At 46.1% G+C, this 19,417-nt stretch overlaps 1 protein-coding gene and 1 pseudogene across 1 annotated transcript in view; both read right to left on the bottom strand.

Annotated features, from left to right (window-relative positions):
• LOC124099478 (small ribosomal subunit protein eS24-like) overlaps nucleotides 1-19,417 on the bottom strand; it is a 129,211-nt pseudogene that overhangs the window by 33,092 nt on the left and 76,702 nt on the right.
• Lcmt1 (leucine carboxyl methyltransferase 1) overlaps nucleotides 11,477-19,417 on the bottom strand; it is a 47,052-nt gene continuing 39,111 nt past the window's right edge. The window contains exons 8-11 of the mRNA XM_046454617.2: nucleotides 16,730-16,831; nucleotides 15,507-15,598; nucleotides 13,291-13,388; nucleotides 11,477-11,712 (exon numbers count right to left, since the gene is read on the bottom strand). Coding sequence (XP_046310573.1) covers nucleotides 11,690-11,712; nucleotides 13,291-13,388; nucleotides 15,507-15,598; nucleotides 16,730-16,831 — 315 coding nt within the window. The 3' untranslated portion in view covers nucleotides 11,477-11,689. The remainder of the gene's footprint in view (nucleotides 11,713-13,290; nucleotides 13,389-15,506; nucleotides 15,599-16,729; nucleotides 16,832-19,417) is intronic.

The following is a 19,417-nucleotide window of genomic DNA, read 5'->3' as shown; positions in this document are numbered from 1 at the left end:
AGTTTTTTGAGTTCTTTATATATCCTGGAAATAAGCGCTGTACCTGATGTGCATGTAGTAAAGATGTTCTCTCAATCTGTGGGCTCTCCGAGTTATTGATTGTTTCCTTTGTTGAGAAGAAGCTTTTTAGTTTGAATCCATCCCATTTATTGATTCTTGATTTAATTTCTTGCTAAGCTTCAAAGTTTTATTATCATACTTCCATATATAACGTATACAGTTACATAAATTATATAAATATACACAATAGAGAATATTGGTAGAGAAAGAAATAAATACTTCCATCAATTTTCTGTGATCACTGGCTCTAAATGTTAATTTTATCCCCTTGCGGACTGAGTTATTGCAATCATTAGTAGTAAACAACTGGTCGGAATAACCCAACTATATTACAAATGTTGATGGTCACTAGATATAAAAATTAAATTTTTTTTTGGAATTGTGTCTTTTAATGACATACATAGAGCAGGTTTCATGTATTCGATTTAATTAATCCTCATATCCCAGATGACTCTAACTTATTTCTGCACTGACACAGGATTTGGCATGAACTCTGTTTCCACTTTTTCTTTCTTTTCAGATGTAGGCACATACAGAGACCTTTCACAGAAATAAGTACGAAGGGGAGAAGAGGTTTTCTGTAGCAACACTACTCACCTCTGAATTATTTTTGAATTAAATACCAAAAGTCACCTGGTGTCCACAAAAATTTAATCAAGTTAGTGACTCCCAGCATATCCTCCTTCCGTTTTGCTGAAAGTAAAGAATCCTTCTCAAACCTAAAAAGGTTTATATTTGGTTATGATTTTTCACACCCCCAAACTCCACCCCTCAGTATTTCTAATTGTCCCCTTGTCCCAGTTTGAAGCCAGGGCAAAGCACTTTAGTGAAGATTTGGGAGCGTGGGAATGGTACCCTTTTGTGAACTGGGGACGTGGGGAGGCTGCTGTTGCTAAAAGCAGTGACCTTTTCCGTAGGTCTGCAGATGCCCCTTGGGTAAGTGAAGGCAAGATAGAGCTTGGCGTCTGTCCCCACTCTGTGTCTGTCCTCCTGCTTTACCTTAAACTCTGCGACCTGCTCGGCTCTGCACATAGGCGTGTTAATCATTTAAGGAGTGTTCATCTAAAAACTGGTAATACAAGGTTGATCAGCCCTAAATTTACCTAACCTGGCGCATCCCCCTTCAAGACCAAGACACAACCCACAGGGACATTCAACCATCAGCCTTGACAGCATCCTGTTTCAGACCCCTGGAGTGACGCTAGGAGTCTCCAGCCATCGCCCTATGCGCCTGCCCCCCAGGACCAGCAGGACACCTGCAGACAGATCGTCCCACTATGAGACTGCCACCCTAAGCAGGAGTGATTTTTTCATGGGGGTTGGATTTCCACCTTCCAGGATCACAGGTCTGACAGATAAACAGCTGAGCCACATGCAGAAAAGGCCTTATCAAGAGATAAGGCCTTTTCCAGAGCCATCCCACAAAACTGGAACTGAACTAATGATCAACCAGACCACAGTATGACCAAGATTGCTTAATTATGCAGACCCCAAGCCCTGAGCCCCAAATGTTTCTCTATGAAAACCCGTAACTCAGCCAGGCTCAGTGGCACATGCCTATAATCCCAGTGGCTTGGGAGGCTGAGGCAGGAGGATCAGAATTCAAGGCCAGCCTTAGCAACTCAGCGAGGCCCTAAGCAGCTCAGTGAGGAGCCCTGCCTCTAGATAAAATATAAAAAAGGGCTGGGGATGCGGCTCAGTGGTTAAATGACCCTGGGTTCAACCTCTGGCACAAAACAAAACAAACCCACAAGTCATGGCAGCACCCTAACAAGAGGGCTGAGATGCTGGCTTCACGTTGCCTCCCGCTGTGGCCACACTGACCACTGTTCTTTTCCTGCTTTGTGCCATTTCCGTTTTTGTCTGGTTTGGGGGCGAGGGGCTGGACTTAGTTCATTGGATCCCCTGGAGTCAAGCCTCTGGCCCAGGACTCTGGTAACAGGAGCAGGATAGGGATAAAGCAGGCCCATACAGGAGGCGAGGACCATCCCCCAAGAACCAACTTTGCTCCACTGGGTGCCGGATTGCCTCCACTGGGATTGCCTGACTTCACGGCACCCCTGTGAGCCCCTCGGGAAGTCCCCGTGGCTCCCCAGAGGACACACGTGCAGCATACAGCCCCGCCATGCAGAACTAGTCTCCACGACTCAGATAGTGCAAACTCTGCTCCAGCCAGAAACTCCCTTCTCCACACCCCATCCATGGTCCCACTCCCCCGGCACATCCTCAGGTCCCAGCTTTTGCACCTCCCTTGCCCCCCAGCACCCTTCACGCACCTTCCTGGACTTGCCACAGGAGACTGAAGGGGCCAGTTTAGGGTTCACGTGTGCGCTATATCTGGGGCCACTTCTGGAAGGTGCTCTTTGCATGTGAAGACCATGCCCTCTGGGTCCTTTGTCAAATCTTTACACCTAGCACATAGCTTAGCACAAAATAAGCATCACCGACTGATGTGACCAATCAACCAATAACTTACCTTGCTCCGCCATCTCCCTGCCCAACATGCATGGCTTAGCTACTGAGGAGTGTCCCCAGATTTGTGGATTAAAACAATCGCCATTTGGTTAGCTCATGATTCAGCAAGACAGCTGGGCAACTGTCACTAAGGTTTAGATAGGAGGTGTCGCCCAAAAGCTCATGGAGACAGGGCAAGAAGCTTCAGAGGTGAAATGATCAGATTATGAGAGCGTTAGCCTTATCAGTGGATTAATCCATTGTGTGGATTAATGGGTGGTAACTGTAGGCCATTATGGTGTGGCTGGAGGAAGTCAGTCACTGGCGCGAGCCTTCAGGTTTATATTTTGTCCCTGGTGAGTGGAGCGTTATCCCTCGCTCTCTCCCCCGCTTTTCTTCCCTGTTGCCGTGTCCTGAGCTGCTTTGCTCCACCACGGGCTTCCTCCATGATGTTCTGCAACACCTTGGACCTAGAGCTGCGGAGCCAGCAGACCCTGCACCGAGCCTCTGAAACTGTGAGCCCAAATAAGCTTCCTCCTCTACATTGTTCTTGTCAGATCTTTGGATCACAGTGATACCAAAGCTGACTAACACAGAAATTGGTACTGAGAAGTGGGGTTATTGCTGATTAACTTGACCATGTGGTTGAGAAGCCCATGGAGGAGGGAGACATTTTTTAAAAGTTTAGAGATGGAAGCTGGAAAAGCTTTAGAATGTTGTAAGTGGAGCCCAGTGGGTGACCCTGGGGGAGCTCAGAAGGCCAGAATGCAGATAGGACTGTGGACAGGTAAAGCCGGGCTCGTGAGATTCCTGAGGCCGCAGACTCTTGGAAACTGGACTAGAGGCTATTCCTGCTGTGTTCTGGCAAAGCTGTGACTTTTAGTGAGGCTGAATTTAAAGGTGACGGACTAAATCTAGCAGAGGAAATTTTAAGACAATCCAGCAATCAGAATATTGCTGGCAGCTTTTAGCCAAGTGTACTATGATAATCAGGAGCAGACGGCAAAGCAAAGACTTGAAAGACTGGCAGTTTGGCCAGAAAAGTGTGAGTAAAACTGGTGCTAAGGGAGTTGTGGCTATTAAAGACAGTTAGTCACTAAGGAGATGCTAAGTCCTTTACCCCAAAACAATAAGAAAGAGGACTTGAGGGCTGGGTTGTGGCTCAGTGGTGGAGCACTCCCCTAGCACGGGAGAGGCACTGGGTTTGATCCTCAGCACCACATTAAAAAAAAAAAAAAAAAAAAAAGATAAATAAATGAAGGTATTGGGTCCATCTACAACTAAAAAATATTAAAAAGAAAAAAGAAGGAGGACTTGAGGGAAATTTAGGAATTGACAAGACCACACTCAAGTCAGGCTGAAGGGTGTAAAAGTAAAAATTCTTTTGAGAAGAGCCCACGGGGGCTGCCTCTTGGGGGCGGAGATATGGAGTTGTTTTGTTGTGCTTAGCCCCCCGGGCACGCTGAGGCTTGGCTGCTGCTGGTCCTGCAGGATGCTGGGCACTGGGGTTAGGGAGTCCTGGAGGCTTCTAGGGTGACTTCAAAGGAAAGCCCTGGAGGCCAGGCGAAGTGCAGCAGGGTGGAATTCCTCCTACAGGCAGCCCCTGAGAGGCCATGGGGAAGATGAGAGGAGGAAGCCGCAACTGCAGGGCAGACTTCCCAGATCAAGAAATGCCAGAGATATGGAAGCTGCAGGAATTGAACAGAGACATTCCAAGAGAGAAGCCTGGGGGCTGCCACCAGCAAAGTCACAGAGGTGGAGCTACTCAGGCCCTTTGGAAGAACATCAGGATGCTTTGGGCCCCAGAGCCTGGGCACGGAGTTGTTTGCCCAGCTGGATTTTGGTCCTTCTTTCTATGCCCGTAGTCCTCCCTTTGTAATAGAAATAGTTACTCTGTGCCACTGTATATTGGATATAGGTCACTTGCTTTTTATCTTGGCTGAAAGCCAAGAGTTTGCCTTTAGTCTCAGATGAGATTTTGAACTTGGACTTCTTTTAGCAATGGTCTAACTGTATTGTGCAGGGATATGGGCATGAGCTTTGGGTGCCAGGGTGAGAATGTTACGGTTTAGATATGAGGTATCTCCAAAAAGCTCACACGAGACAATGCAAAAAAGGTTCAGGGGTGAGATTATCAGAAATTATTATGAGAGCTTTTTTCCTAATCAGTGGATTAACGCACTGATATGAATTAACTGGGTGATAACTATAGGCATGCAGGTGTGAACACGGAAGTAGGTCCCTGGGTGCATGCCTTTAGAGTTAATATTTTTTTAATATTTATTTTTTAGTTGTAGTCAGATGCAATACCTTTATTTTATTTATTTTTTTAATGTGGTGCTGAGGATCGAACCCAGGGCCTCGCACGTGCTAGGGGAGTGCTCTACCGCTGAGCCCCCGCCCCAGACCTAGAGTTAATATTCTGTCTCTGGAGAGTGGCGCTCATTCTCATTCTTGCTCTCTCCTTCCTGGGTGCCATTTCCAGAGCTGCTTTCCTCAGCCACACTCTTCCACCATGATATTCTGCCTTACCTTGGGCCCAGAGCTGTGGAGTCAGCTCACCGTGGACTGAACTTCTGAAACTGTGAGGCAAAATAAAAATCCCCCCCATAGTTTCCCCATCCATGTGTTCCTTCTCAGGTCTTTTGGTCACAGTGACACAAGAGCTGACTAAGACAAACTGTGCCTGGGCTGGCTTGGCTAGTCTCACATGGGCTCAATTAAACATCTGTAGCCAATTGTCAAGTTGTCTGGGGTCTGATCTAAGGAGGGCCTCCTCTGGGACAGCTCATCTCTGCTCCCTGTGGTTTCTTCATCTGGCAGATGAACCAGGGCTTATTCATAGGGTGTCTAGCGGTTCCCAAGAGCAGCAGAAGAAGGGGAACCCCACAGCACAAGTTCCTTTCCAGCTGCTGCTCATGTTTCTTACTGTCTTCTTGGCCAGTGCAACCCTCCTGGCCACCCAGACTCGGCACATGGAGAACAGGATTCTACCTCTTGCTGGGGAATGGTAGAATCATCACCAGGAGAGAGGTGAGAAGTGTCCTTTGTGACTCCTTTTCCTTTGCAAGGTTTGGATGGTCCTCGCAACTTGACTTCACCAGGATAGTCCTAGGGTCCTTTTTCTTGATTCCTGCTCCTTAGGGACCATCCAAACCACTCATTGGTTTAATGAGTTCTATCTCTGAAATTTCCATGTCTCTCCTCTCCGCCCTCTGCAAGCCATGATCCAACTTGAGCTTTGGACCTCGGGACTCAAATTCATTCACAGTTGGGTTAACAATGGGTGGATAAAACTAAGAGAGCAATAGGCCTTAGCCAAGTTTCTTGAGCTCCCCAGGCCACTTGATTACTAAGTAAGTACCATTAGCAGAGGGAGCAAGATGGTTTCTCTGGCACTGAGCTTGGCAAGATCTCGTTTGCAGAGCAAGCAATTCAGTCTGACAGCCTGCTTTTCCCACCAGAAGTTCAATGGGAGTGTCTGGTGCGGCCTTATGGGCAGCCTCAAGTAAAGAATACTTTTATTATTGCAAGAGCTATTGCTACTGGATGCGTTTTTTTCCTTTCACGCTGAGAGCCCAACACATGTCACCTTGTCCATAACTACAGGGGTGACCACCACTGATGATACTGCCTGAGTCCCTCGCATTGGAAGCCCAAGTATGTTTTCCTCAAATAGCCTTAAGTCGAATATCTTCCTAGTGATATGATTGCATCATCTCTCATCCCATGACTATCTCCGGCCATCCCATCGGCGCACCCAAAGGGCACTGTAATTACTTATCTGTTTATTTCTCTTTGGCTTCACTGTGTCTCCCAGTAGACTGAAGGCTCCATGGTGAACAGGGAACGCGTCAGCTTTTGTGCACTGTCTCAGAGCCCAGAACAGAGCCTGATACACAGAAGGTGCTTGGGAAGTACCCGTGGAATAAACTTAAAATGACAAATCCAGACAAGAAGCACAACGGGAGCAGACACACAAACTCACTGCTGGGCTAGGGGCTTATGTGGGGTGGTGGGGAAAGCCCTCTGAGGAGGGGTGTTTAGGCTTCATGGGATAAAGCCAACGGAGAAAGGGACCAACAGATGCCAAGGCCCTTTAGAGGCACAGTTTGGTAGATGAAGAGTGAAGGCAGGGTGGGAATGTCACAGGCAGGGGAGAGTGGCATGACGTAAGGCAGGGAGAGACCAGATCACTCAAGGTCAGATCTTGAAGGCTGAGGGAGAAGTCGGATTTCACACCAGGAAGAACGAGGGCCCTTGGGGGTCTTAAGAAGGGGTGTGGAATGGTCTGGGTTTTACGTGGAGCAGCTGGCATGGAACGAAGCTGGGCTCTTTATATTTCCCTAAAAAGCTTAACCCCTGGGCTGGGGATATAGCTTAGTTGGTAGAGTGCTTGCCTCGAACCCAGAAGGTCCTGGGTTCAATCCCTAGCACCACCCCCCCACACACACACACACAAAAAAAAAACTTAACCCTACTGTCCATCAGGTTGGTTTTAAGAGCATTTTGATCTGCGTCACTTTGTCAATTTGATGTCCATCCCTATCCCACCCCCTGAGATTCTGATCTCCAGTTCTCTACCAGGAATCTTGTATAAAACGTGCTGTTTTCAGGAACAACAGTTAGGCCCATCGGTTCTGTAGCTTTCACTCTTCATATTTTCTAAACTCTGCTCTTGTATTAAATGCAGCTTCTCAGAGCTGAACAATGGGGCTGCTTTTGCTTGGGCCTTGAAGAATCGCCTTCATGGACTTTCATTTTAGCATTAAGTCATTGGTTTGCCTCAGGGACCCTGGGCCAGCGGCTCCACAAGCCGGGCTGTAAGTATATGGATTGCAGGGATCTCAGGGAAGATGCTCCGTTTCTCTGGGGCCTCAGGCAGGAGAGTTGTGCCTCTCTTGAGCATGTGACTGGCTGAGACTTTATAGAAACTGAATCATGTTTCCATCTTGATGAGGACGTGGGGGAATCAGATTTGTGGCCCACAGACGGTTCCTGCATTAGACAATAAAACATTCACATTTGTGAGCCCACCTGACTCGTGGCCTTGTTTTTCTTTTTTATAAACTCACGTTCCAAATCCCCCAAGCATTTGTTTTTGTGTTTTGTGTTGCTGCAGTTTTATTAGCCATCTCCATTCCTTTTATAGAACAAGGAGGTATATAAAATAAGCCAAAATATAAATCTATATCCTACTCATAGCGAGTATTTTATTCATGACCATCCGCACTTCCCACCCGAAAATGAAAGAGCTATAAAATTAAAACCTAGTTTGACGACTGGGGGTGCAGCTCAGCGGTAGAGCCTGTGCTTAGCCTGTGCGAGGCCATGGTTGCATCCTAGCGTTGCAAAAAAGAAAAAAAAAGTCTAATACCTGGTTATTATAGTTACATTCGCAAAATTCATTAGAATCTCAAGGGACCTTGAACAGCCAAAACAATCTCAAAACTTAAGTTGTTGGAGGTCTCACACTCCCTAATTTCAAAACTTACCGTACAGCTACAGTAATCAAAATAGTTTCGCCCTGACATAAAAACAGACAAATAGACCAGTGGAATAGAATAGGCGGCCTGGAAAGAAACCCTTGCGTAAGTGGCCAGATGATTTTGACAAAGAATGTCAAGACTGATCAATGGGGAAAGGGCAGGCGCTTCGACAAATGGGGCTGGGGAAACTGGACATCCACGTGCCAGTGGAACGATGTTGGTTTCCTTACCTGACACCATACGCAAAATCTAACTCAGAAGGGATCGAGGATCTAAACATACAAATAAAAGATGTTCAAAATCACTAATCACGCAAACCAAAACCACAATGAGATACCACTTTACATTCATTGGGATGACTCTTACTTTAAAAAAAAAAAACATAATTACAGAGGAAGTGCTGAGGAGTGATTTTGGCCAAATTATATTGTGTGCATGTACAAATATGTAACGACAAATCCCTGTCATTATGTACAACTATAACGTGCCAATAAAAAATGTGGAAAAAAATTAAATGGATGTGATTTTTAAAATAACAAGTGTTACAAGGATATGGAGAAATTGGTACCTCTGTGCATTACTGGTAAGAGTGTAAAATGGCACAGCTGCTTTGAATAATGGTATGGAGGTCTCCCCCAAAATTAAAAATAAGATTACCAAATGATCCAGCAATTCTACTTTGGAGTATATACCTAAAAAGAACTGAGAGTCAAACATATTCATATACCAATATTCATGATAGCATAATTCACAATATCCAAGAGAGTGAGAATGTCCAAATGTCTACCAGAAGACAGATAATCCAAATGTGGTACATAATACCAAGCAATAGTACTCAGCCTTAAAAAGGGAAGGGAATTCTGATAAATGCTCCAGCATGGATGAGCCCCAAAGACATTATGCCAAGTGCAGTAAGCCAGATACAAATATATCATTCCACCCATAAGGGATCCCTAGAGTAGTGGAATTCATAGAGTTCAACAGTAGTTGTCAGGGCTGGGGGACAGGGAATAGAGAATCACTGTTCAATGGAGAAGGAGTTTCAGTTTGGAGGGGTGAAAGGTCCTGGAGACGGGCGGTGGAGATGGGTGCATAACAATGTGGGTGCGCTCAGTGCCCCTGAACTGTGCTCTTAGAAATGCTTAAAATGGATAATTCTGTTATATATATTTCATCACAATCAAGAGAGAAAGATTTTCAAAAGGAAAAAGGGGAAAAGGGACTTTAATCTACTAAATTTAATCTATTTTAATCTATTAAAATGACCTGCCACCCACTCTCGTGTTCCATGGAGACCAGGTCTGGAGGTTACAGGAACAGGAAGCACTGCGGGTGGAAAGGGGGAGAGGCAGGAAGAGGTAGGAAGGGTCCCAGTCAGCCAAGGGAAGTGCCTGCCAAGAATCCTCAGGGCAGAGGGGGCTGTCTAGTGGGGAATCCTCAAAGCAGTCAAAGTAGAAGGGAGAAAGATCAGACGACCTTCCAAAGAGGAGGCTCCACTGAGTGACATGTGTATGGATTATTACCAGGGGGTTTAGATTACTGAGGGGGGACATGAGTTTCAAGTTGCAATCTGAAAAGTCAAGCATACCTTGCAGTGCTGTCCTGGTCATAGAAGTGTGACAGAGGAGGCAGGAAACCAACCCTTGGCAAGACCCTCTGCCCTTACCTGATGCTCCTCGGCTTTGGTAGTTCCAAATGCATTATTTCTGGGATTTTTTTCCAACACCCTTTCGGTGCCTCTGTAGTTGTTTTCTTAATAATTATCTTTAAATAGACTCATTTTAAGATATTATGTCAATGACTTTGGTTTTCGCAGTGCTGGGGACTGAACCCAGGGCCTTGCCTGTGCTATGCAAGCGCTCTCAGTTACATCCTCGTCCAAAGCCCTGACACTCTGAGGGATATTTTACAAACACAGCCATCAATGGTGATGGAGCATCATTGCCCCTGGACACATGGTGATCTATAAAAAATACAAAGGCAAAAAAGACCATTGATGCAATGAAAGTTTTTCTTTTTGGTATTGAGATTGAACTCAGGGGCACTTGACCACTGAGCCCATCCCCAGCCCAATTTTATATTTTATGTAGAGACAGGGTTTCACTGAGTTGCTTAGTGCCTCCCTGGCCTTGAACCCTTGATCCTCCTGCATCAGCCTCCCGAGCGGCTGGGATTACAGGCATGGGCTCAAAAGTTTTTCTCAATGTCAAGTAAGCATTGTTGCTGTTCTGGTGGCGAAGGGCTAGAAAATTCTGACTTTAGAAAAAGTCCTTCAGGCACACATGAAAATGAAGGTTAAAAAAACAATCCTCACCTTCACTACTGGTAATGGGCTATATTTTTATCCTAGTCTACGTCTCTTCACGTGAATGGACTTCAGTCTGCTAAACTGGCTCGCCACCCTCTAACGGTCTCAAGGTTTCAACTCTGGATTGGTGAGTACCACAGATTGCTGAAGGCGACCACCAGCCTAAGATCTCCTTGGACTGAGATGGAAAAGGTAACTAGAAAGGAAGCAGCTCTCACGTGGTGGTCCACTCACTTCAGGTTCTCAGTGCACCGACTGCCACCCACAGGCAGGCCACCAGTGGAGACACGCCTGCACCCTGGGGAGCACTGACCTGAGGATTCCGAATGGTGAAGGGGAGCTGTGCCGACCCCAGGTGGGGGGAGACCAGGGGCTTCCTTGGCGCCATTCCTGCACACGCCATTCAGCACAGACCCTCATGGTCCATGTTTGAGTCGTGGCGTTTCTTCCTGGAGGCCCGACTCACCTGGAGCTTGACCACGAGGCTCCTGTTGCTGCTCTAACAAATGACCACAGGCTTCACGGCTTAACGCACGTGGCTCTTGTAGTCCTGGAGGTCAGAGACCTGCAGCTGGTTTCACGAAGCTAAGGTCCCGCTGACAACAGGGCTGGAGCGCTGGAGGTGTTTTCTCGCCCTTTCTAGCTTTTAAAAGCTGCCCACATTCCTGGTCTTCTGGCCCCTTCCTCCATCTTCCGAGTGCATCACTCCTCAGTCTGTCATCCCACTGCCTTGTGTGACACCTCCTCTGTCCCTTTCCAATCAAAGGGCTATGATTACATCAGGTTCCCTTAAAATCAAGGATGATCTCATTTCCAAACTCCTACCTTAACTACACCTGTAAAGCCCCTTTGCCACAGGAGGTAGTGTACCCACAGGTCCCGGGGATCAGGATGTGGACACTGCAGGGCCATTACTCAGCCTGCCATGAACCCCTCAGCTGCCACACTAGCCAGGATGAAGGAAGCCCTGAAGAGGTGGGTCTGGCCAGGGCACACACGAGCCAGAGAAGAGCTCCAGTGTCTGGCAGAGCCCAGCTCATCAAGGAGTGAACCCCAAAATGGATTCACTATGGGTCGGACTCATGGGGAGTAAGTGAAGGTCAGGCTTCAGCTGCCACAGAAGTGACCCTGGCCCACCCCACAGAACACAGGGAACCAGCAGAGGTTTGACACAGGCGTTTGGCAAGTGAGATTTATTTAAACAACAGTAAGTCAACAGGAACAGGAACAGGTGTGACCACCTTCACAATAAGACTTCTCAGAGCGTGAAGTGAGGTCAACAGGCGAGGCCCACCCTGGCCGCGGCCATCACTCAGGCTGCTCCATGCATCTCTGGGAAGACAGCTCGGCTTCCAGCTCAACAGGAGCTTTCAACAGATCAACAAGAGATCTCCTTCAGACCTGAGGGGGGAGACAGAGACTCAGAGACCTCAAGGCACGGAGCAGAGGGCAGCAGAGCTGCAGGAACAAGACACCGCTACAGGCCCACCAGGCGGGCCTGGGCCCAGTACATCCAACCCTACAGCTGTCCCCTGCTCTGTGAAAGGCGATTTCACGAGGAAACAAGAAGTTGGGCAAGATTCTGTTTATGAATAGTTTAAAAGGGATTAGGAAAGCATTATGACAATTTAAGGGCTCTCTGCAGTAAACATCCAAAATCTACCCTGTAACAGCTGAACCTTGAGCTAAGGCAGAAATGATTTTTCACCATGACACAAGAGCACCCAGGCAGAGGGTGGGGACAAAGGAGCCCCTTACGTTAAAATGGCCAACTTACTATTGCTCTGTAAAACTAGAGTTGGGCCTTGGATGTAACTCAGTGGTTCGACCCTAGTACTACAAAAGGGCAGGGGGAGGGGAGAACTATAGTTAACTCAAAAATATCAGAAATAATGTACATTTCCAAAAGCACGGGAAAGTTAAATAAATCAGACACAGTCACATGATGGAACTCAATAAAAGCATCATAATTATGCTCGCTGACAATATTTAGTAGCAAAGGGGAAATGGTTATGCTACCACATTAAGTTGAAAAAAGTTAGGAATCAATGTTACATAAATGTATAAATTCAGCTTTATTAAAAATAAGATAATATCTAGAAAAAAAAAAACATGGAAAGGAAAAGTTACTAGAGGTTCTCTCTCAGTACAGGTCAATTTTCCTTTCTTTGCCACACTTTTCAGAAGTTTCCAAATTACATTGTTTTATAATTTAGGAAAGGATGACAACATAAAAACACACCAATAGGTGATTTTTTAAATCAAAACAAGTTTGAAAGGATTCTGTGGGCTGAGCTGGGTGAATCTGTAGACAAGAGATTGATAGCCCCAGCAGGCTGACCGCCCCTCATGTCACCTGGCCTCTGTCGAGGTCTCCGCTCTCCAGGTGCCTGAGGTCGTGTGTCACTCAGATCACATCTGCAGGAGGCACTGGGCAGCTGCGACACGTGCCTGATCTAACACAGCTCCCCCCGGTGCAGACACATTAATAACAACCGCCAGGGAGCAGGGCCTGGGGCAGGTGGGGAGGAGGAGCTGGATGAAAGCCAACGGCTCACCACTGAGCTGCGGATCTGCTCACCCCCGTGGCCTGCTCAGCCACAGCCAGGGAGCTATGACCGAGGGCACGCGCTTGTTAGAGAGCGTGACGACTTGTGTGCTTAACACCTAGTAAACACTGGATACTTGGTATCACTTTAAACCTTCAAGGTCCTTAACCTTGCAACTGCAGAAGTTCCACAGCAGACCCGTCAAGGGCTGGCTGGCTGTTCAGGATCTGGGGCTCATCTGAACAATTTTCCTGAATTCTATGCTATAAAAACCCAGATGACAGAACCATGAATTCCCAAGGTATGCTCACGGCTACACAGACAGAGCTCTCGGGTTCTTTCTGAGCCTGAAGTCACAGGTACGCCTTTCGTTCTCTGGGGGAGGAACATTCCCCATTTCTACATCAAAGCAACAAAAGATGATCCATACCAAGCTCCTGTCCTCCTCTGGTTGCCCAACACAGGCAGTAGTGCTGCATGAGCTGCTCCAGAAGCTCCATCTCGTCCAGGAATTCCAGGGACTCGATCCTGAGCAGAGATCAGAATAGTAAAGGGTGACGTTAGACAGTGAAAATGTCTGAGGTGATGGTCCACTCACCAACGTGAGAGACGCTCACGACACATTTTAATGGCTACAACATAGTTTGTCTGGTGTGGTTCCTTTTTAATTTATTTGTACTAAAAAGAAGAAAGAGGGCTGGGGTGGGGTATAGCTCAGAAGTGTGCATGCTTAGCATGTGGGAGGCCCTGAGGCAAAATAAACCTCTTCACTTTATAAACTGATCACTTCAGGTATTTGTCACAGTAGCAGAAAACTGACTAACAGACATCCAAGGCAGATTACCTAACAGAGTTCTAGGGAAAAACCAGCACCATGAAGGCTCCAGGAGGTTTATCACCAAATGCGACTATAAGGACTGACTGCTAATTTGAAGCTGCTCACTAGGAAGTGAGCTTCCAGGGACAGGCATATGGCTTTGGTCCATTTTGATCACTGTTGTATCCCTTGTGCTTAGAAAACTGCCTGGCACACAGTAGGCACTTGGCATGTGTAAAAAGAACATGCTCATCACCTTGAACTTCTTTTTATACTCCACAGTACTAAGAAAATGCAGACAGACCTTGTGACATTCACAGAGCTGGGAGGGCTGTTCAGCCTGGGGTAGAGAGAGCAAAGCCATCCCATCTCATCACTGGCCTCTGTTAAGGTCACCTGCTCCCGTTTACAAAAGACCACGGCCACATGCAGCAAAGGCTGCCTAGAAGCAAGTCACCTTTTCCCTGTGGTTGATGACACTATCTAGAAAAGCTGGGTATCCAACAAAGTCCCTATAGCATCCCCATTATGGATGCGAGTCCAGGGATATTAAAAGCTTCTGGAAGGAGCCGGAAGCTCAGAGCCAGCTACGTGCAGACTGCATTTTCTCAGGCCTTCAAGGCTTTCACTGCCAATCACCGATGTCTGAAACATGGAAAAACAGTGATGGTTCTGAATGTTAGTAAGCTCTATGGCAGAGCCAGGCCCAAAGTTCTTCTCATGACCTTTCAAGGGACTAAAAGCTGTACCTCTAGGTCTCCAAAGGAAAAAAGAAAAAGAACAATCCAGGAAGCATGAACTAAATGTAAAAGAATTAAAGCAGGGGCTGGGGCTGCAGCTCCATGACGGAGCGCTTGCCTCACACATGGCGGGCGCTGGGTTCCATCCTCAGCATTACACAAAAATAAATCAACAAAATAAAGATACTGTGTGCAACTATAACTAAAAAAATTAAAAAAATAAAAAAGAATTAAAGCAGGCACTAACACAGATGTATATATGGCGATGTTCCCTTCAGTGTTGTTTGAAACAGAGAAATTAAAACGAAACATAAAGCACCAGAATTAAATGCCTAGCTAAACCATTTTTTATTTCTTTAAAATTTATCAATTATCAGTTTAAAATTATCAATATTGAAATATTCTAACAACACAGCAATATAAATACCATGTACGCCATGTATACCTAAAAAGATAAACATGTATATCCACAAAGAACAAACAAACAATAAATAAATACCATGTAGGAAAACAGGATATGTTAACCCTCAAAGTTTTGATATGTAAAGATAAATATGACCCATTTTTAAGCTTAAAAATAAAGAGGGGGATTTCCAGACAAATATATGTAGTAAAGTTCACTGATGAAAAAAAACAAAATTTATGTACCAATAAATATTTATCTTTATGTACATGTGCCTGCGGAGCGCAGGTTTACCTCACGGCCTCGGCACTGCTGGAAACTATTCGGAACGAACATGAATTTCTTTTATAATGTGGGAAGATCCATTTAAAATTGCTGTCAGAGGTCTTTTCCCCTTACAAATGCTAGGGTGATGTCATTTTCTTCCTTCTCCAAAACAGGGATCATGCCAAATTTCCACTGCAGAGATTGCTCTGGGCATTTTCTAGGTGCACTTGCTCATCTGTTTGGGCACAAGCTCTACCTCCCCTAATAGATAATCTGTTAGCCTCAGGTTGCTACCAATATTTAATTGATTTCAAAGAGTCTGGATAAAGCTTTGTTTTGTGTTTTGTAGTAAAGACCACAGGTAGCAGTGCCTTTCACTCCCGATTAACCACCGCAGAGCCAGGGCTTCCGGCCCATACCTGCTCACTTCCGCCCGCGGTAGCCTGCTGTACAGCTCCATCATGTTGACCGCACATGCTGTGTCCCACCCATTCGCCAGGAGCCGCTCTTTCTGAAGTGTGGTGAAAAGAGAGGGAAAATCACAAGGTCGAGTAAGTCCCAGACCCTCCTAAGCACTTTTCTGAAATGATTCCTTCAAAAAGCCACTCTGGCCCCCTGCATCTTTCTTCTTTTTCACCTTTAAATTTTCTATATTGGGCATATACTTTTATCATGGAGGAAACCGAAGTACATTTAGAGACAAACATGGGCTGGGATGTAGCTCAGTGGCAAAGCGTCTGCCTTGCATTCGCAAAGCCCTGGGTTCGACCCCCAGTTCCAAAAAAGACAAAAAAAAGAACCCCACCAAAAAAAAAATAAGATTAGAGACAAACAGGAAGAGGCTTTTCTCTGAATAACAGTTCTGAAAGCATGTGGTAGTCACGCGACTTCAGACATGTCAAAACTAACCTGTTTAAATGGGGCAGGGCTAGGAGGTGTCTCCAGCAAATAAATGACATTTGGAATAGGGAGGTGGAATCTACAGATCAATGACATACAAGGGACTCATCATTCACCTAGTGAGTGAGGGCCATGGGTGGATCCTGACTCAGACCCACCAACTATAAAAACTGTTTTACAACTGAGGAGAACATGGACCACATATTGGATGCTACGAAGAAGTTAATGTCTGCCTTTGAAGGGTGATAATGGTTCTGACATTATCCTGGGGGAGAAAGTCTTTACTGGTAGAAGATTTGCACTGAAACACTGAAGGTGAAGTCATGTACAACTGGGGTTTGCCTGAAAATGTTCCAATGCCACTACTCACCTCAAAAATATTGAGGAGGATATAGAAACAATAATGACGAAGACATTACTAAATACAGAAGCCAGCTGATGAGACATGGGCATCCAGCTCACCATCCCCCACTGACTCTATGTTGGTTTCAAAAATTACATAATAAAAGAAAAATTTACATAAAATAAGATTTGATGATATAAATAATAGTGTTACAATACATATATTTCTGTTTTCTACGTCAAGATGTGGAAGCAGGACTTGGATTGTCCCAGCATCAGGGAGCCCAGCCGCCCGTGTCGGCAGGCAGTCACAGGGCCTCCTGCATCATCTCATCTGCAAAGGAAAGGCCCCCCTTGATGGCTAAGAGGACAGACAGACACCCCATGTGTGCTCTCTGACCTGTGACTCCAAGGACTTGCAGGTCTCCACTCCTGCCAGGTCACACTGTCGTCTCCGCAGGTTTTCAATCATGATCTGCCCAAACCGATCACCCATGTTCACCTGAGCAGGGAAGAGAGAGCTGGCATCACCCTGAGAGTTGGTTTCTTAAATATTAAAAACACCCAGTGGCATCCAATTTTTAACCAGTCAAGGCTGACTGAGAGCTCCTGCAAGCACAGGTGAGGGAGGGAGTGGCACCAGCGCGCTGTGTGCTGGGAGCGTTCGGTGGGCGGCCCCGGGCAGCGCACGGTCATCTTCAGAGTTCCACCTGTGCTGCGCCAACTCCAGATAGCACTGGCCCCTACAGGTGTACTCACGCATGTACAGAGACACAGAAATCAACCACGGTATTATGTGCAGTGGGAAGATTCCAGAAAGAAGTACCCATCATTTGGGGGTTAAATACATGCTATCACCTTCACATAATGAACTACCACATACCTGTGAAAAGGAAGGAGGACAGCCACAGATAGAGACACAGAGGACTTTAAGCTAAACTCCAAGAAGCCACGGAGGAGTGGGCACAGAAAGGCCCTTGCTTCCCAGAGAAAACGAATCTCTCTCCTTTTAGGGAAATTCTGAACGCAGGACCACTGTTTCTCAGATCAGAAGACTGAGGTCAAGAACAGGAGACAGATTTACTTTTATCTAACCTTTGGATTGCTTGGTTTTTCTGTTCTGCATGTGGTATTAGTTTTTTGAATAAAAAACCACAACTACCCTATATATATGCACAAATGCCAGAAAACACATTGCCACTCACTACTGTAGCACTGACGATGCCTTTGCCATGCTTATACGAGGTGACAAAAAGACCTCACTGGAACAATATGTAAAATTACTCCCAGGGTTGACACGACAATAATGCCAGACAAGCAACAGTACTATTCCCTTCATGAAGCACTATCGATCACATTGCACGCCACCCACTCAGGAAAGACGGCACGGTGAACACACACTCCACTGTCTTACAGCCAGGGTTTGAATTCTGGCTTGCAAGCTGCGAGGCCCTGGCTAGCTAAGTCTCTGTGCTCTGTCCCCTCACCTGTAAAGACAGGGCAGTGCTAGTACCTACCCTGAGGACTACGGTCATTATTAATTGTTAATTTATGTAAAACTCACAGAACAGTGCCTGGTACACAGCAAGCACATCTCAGAGTTCACTGTCATTACTTGATTATCATCCTTGTGCTTTTGTAATTTTAAACCATCAGGAAATGATATAAGACATGTAAGCAATTAATACGTGTAATGAGGCTACTGGTGATTTTGTATTTGTTAGTGACGTGTCCTCCAAAGCAACAGGGTCTCTGCCCCAAATTCCCTTAACCTGCCATTTGTCATTTGAGACTGTTTGAGTGGGAGTGGGACAGCACACACAGAGGAAGCACAGGGGACGAAGGCAGACAGCTGCTCAGGATTTGTTCACATGGAAAGAAAAGACAGGCTGGATGTTCTCTCTGATAAGTGGAAGCTGAGCCAGGAATGGGGGAGGGAGGCACAGGAAAAATGGGCAAAGGGGAGGGTGGAGAGGGGAGGGCACCTGGGGGCAGGAAAGATGGTGGAATGTGAGGGACATTATTATCCTAGGTACAGGTATGCCTGGACGTATGTGTGAAGCTACATTGTGTACAGAGAATGAAAAGTTGTGCTGCAATTGTGCACAATGAATCAAGATGCATCCTGCTGCCATAATACCTAATTAAAATAAATAAATTAAAATTTAAGAAATTATCAAAAGAAAAAGACAAGACAGGGGGCAGCTTCCACCACATCCACTCCTCAGCTCAGCTGGGGAACATGCCCAGGTTAAGAGACGGAAGGGAAACAGACGTACTCTAAACAGGGCAGAGGAGTGGGAGGGAAGGGAGGGGGCAGGGGCTTAGTAAGGCTGGTGGACTGTGAGGGACATCATTATCCAAAATACATGTATGAAGACACAAATTGGTGTCAACATACTTTATATACAACCAGAGATATGAAAATTTGTGCTGTATATGTGTAATAAGAATTGTACTGCATCCCACTGTCATTTATTTTTTAAAAATCAATTAAAAAATTTTTTAAAAACCTAATACTAATTTGTAGAATAAATAAATAAAATAAAAAGAGAGAGGGAAGGGAGAAAAACCAGCCAACCAAGAACCAAACCCCCAAGAGCGTGAACCAGGGCAGGAGCAGGGAAGGAGGTGGAGACAAGTCTAGCCTAGATCCACCCATAAGTACACGACGTGGGGCATGTCTCTTTACTGCTCTTATCTGTAATGAAAAAAGATTTTAAAAAATAAAATCAGTCTAACACTAACAAAATAAGTAATAAAAATAGCTAACGTGGGTTCAGTGCTTGTCACTGCCCACTGCTAGTCACTGCCCACTGCTAAGTGACACCTCCTGAGTCCCCACAGTGATCCAGAGCTGTGGCCTCAGCCCCTTAAAAACAACCGGCAGGGCTCACGGAGCTACAAACGGCAGCCGGTGCTGACTTACAGCGGGCACTGTGGCAGGGCTTGGCACACCCAACGCGCTCACTCCTCGCTCTCAGGAGACGACACAGGCAGAGACCTATGCAGCCTGTCCACAGCCAATAACGAGGGGGGGCCTAGATGCAGGCCTCAGCTGTGTCATGTCAAAACTCCAAAATGTCAC

The sequence above is a fragment of the Marmota monax genome, unplaced genomic scaffold, assembly GCF_021218885.2.
Source record: "Marmota monax isolate L192 unplaced genomic scaffold, Marmota_monax_Labrador192_F-V1.1 WCK01_AAM20220418_F8-fsc00086, whole genome shotgun sequence".
NCBI classification, from domain to species: domain Eukaryota; kingdom Metazoa; phylum Chordata; class Mammalia; order Rodentia; family Sciuridae; genus Marmota; species Marmota monax.
This window is presented reverse-complemented; position numbering and strand designations above follow the sequence as displayed.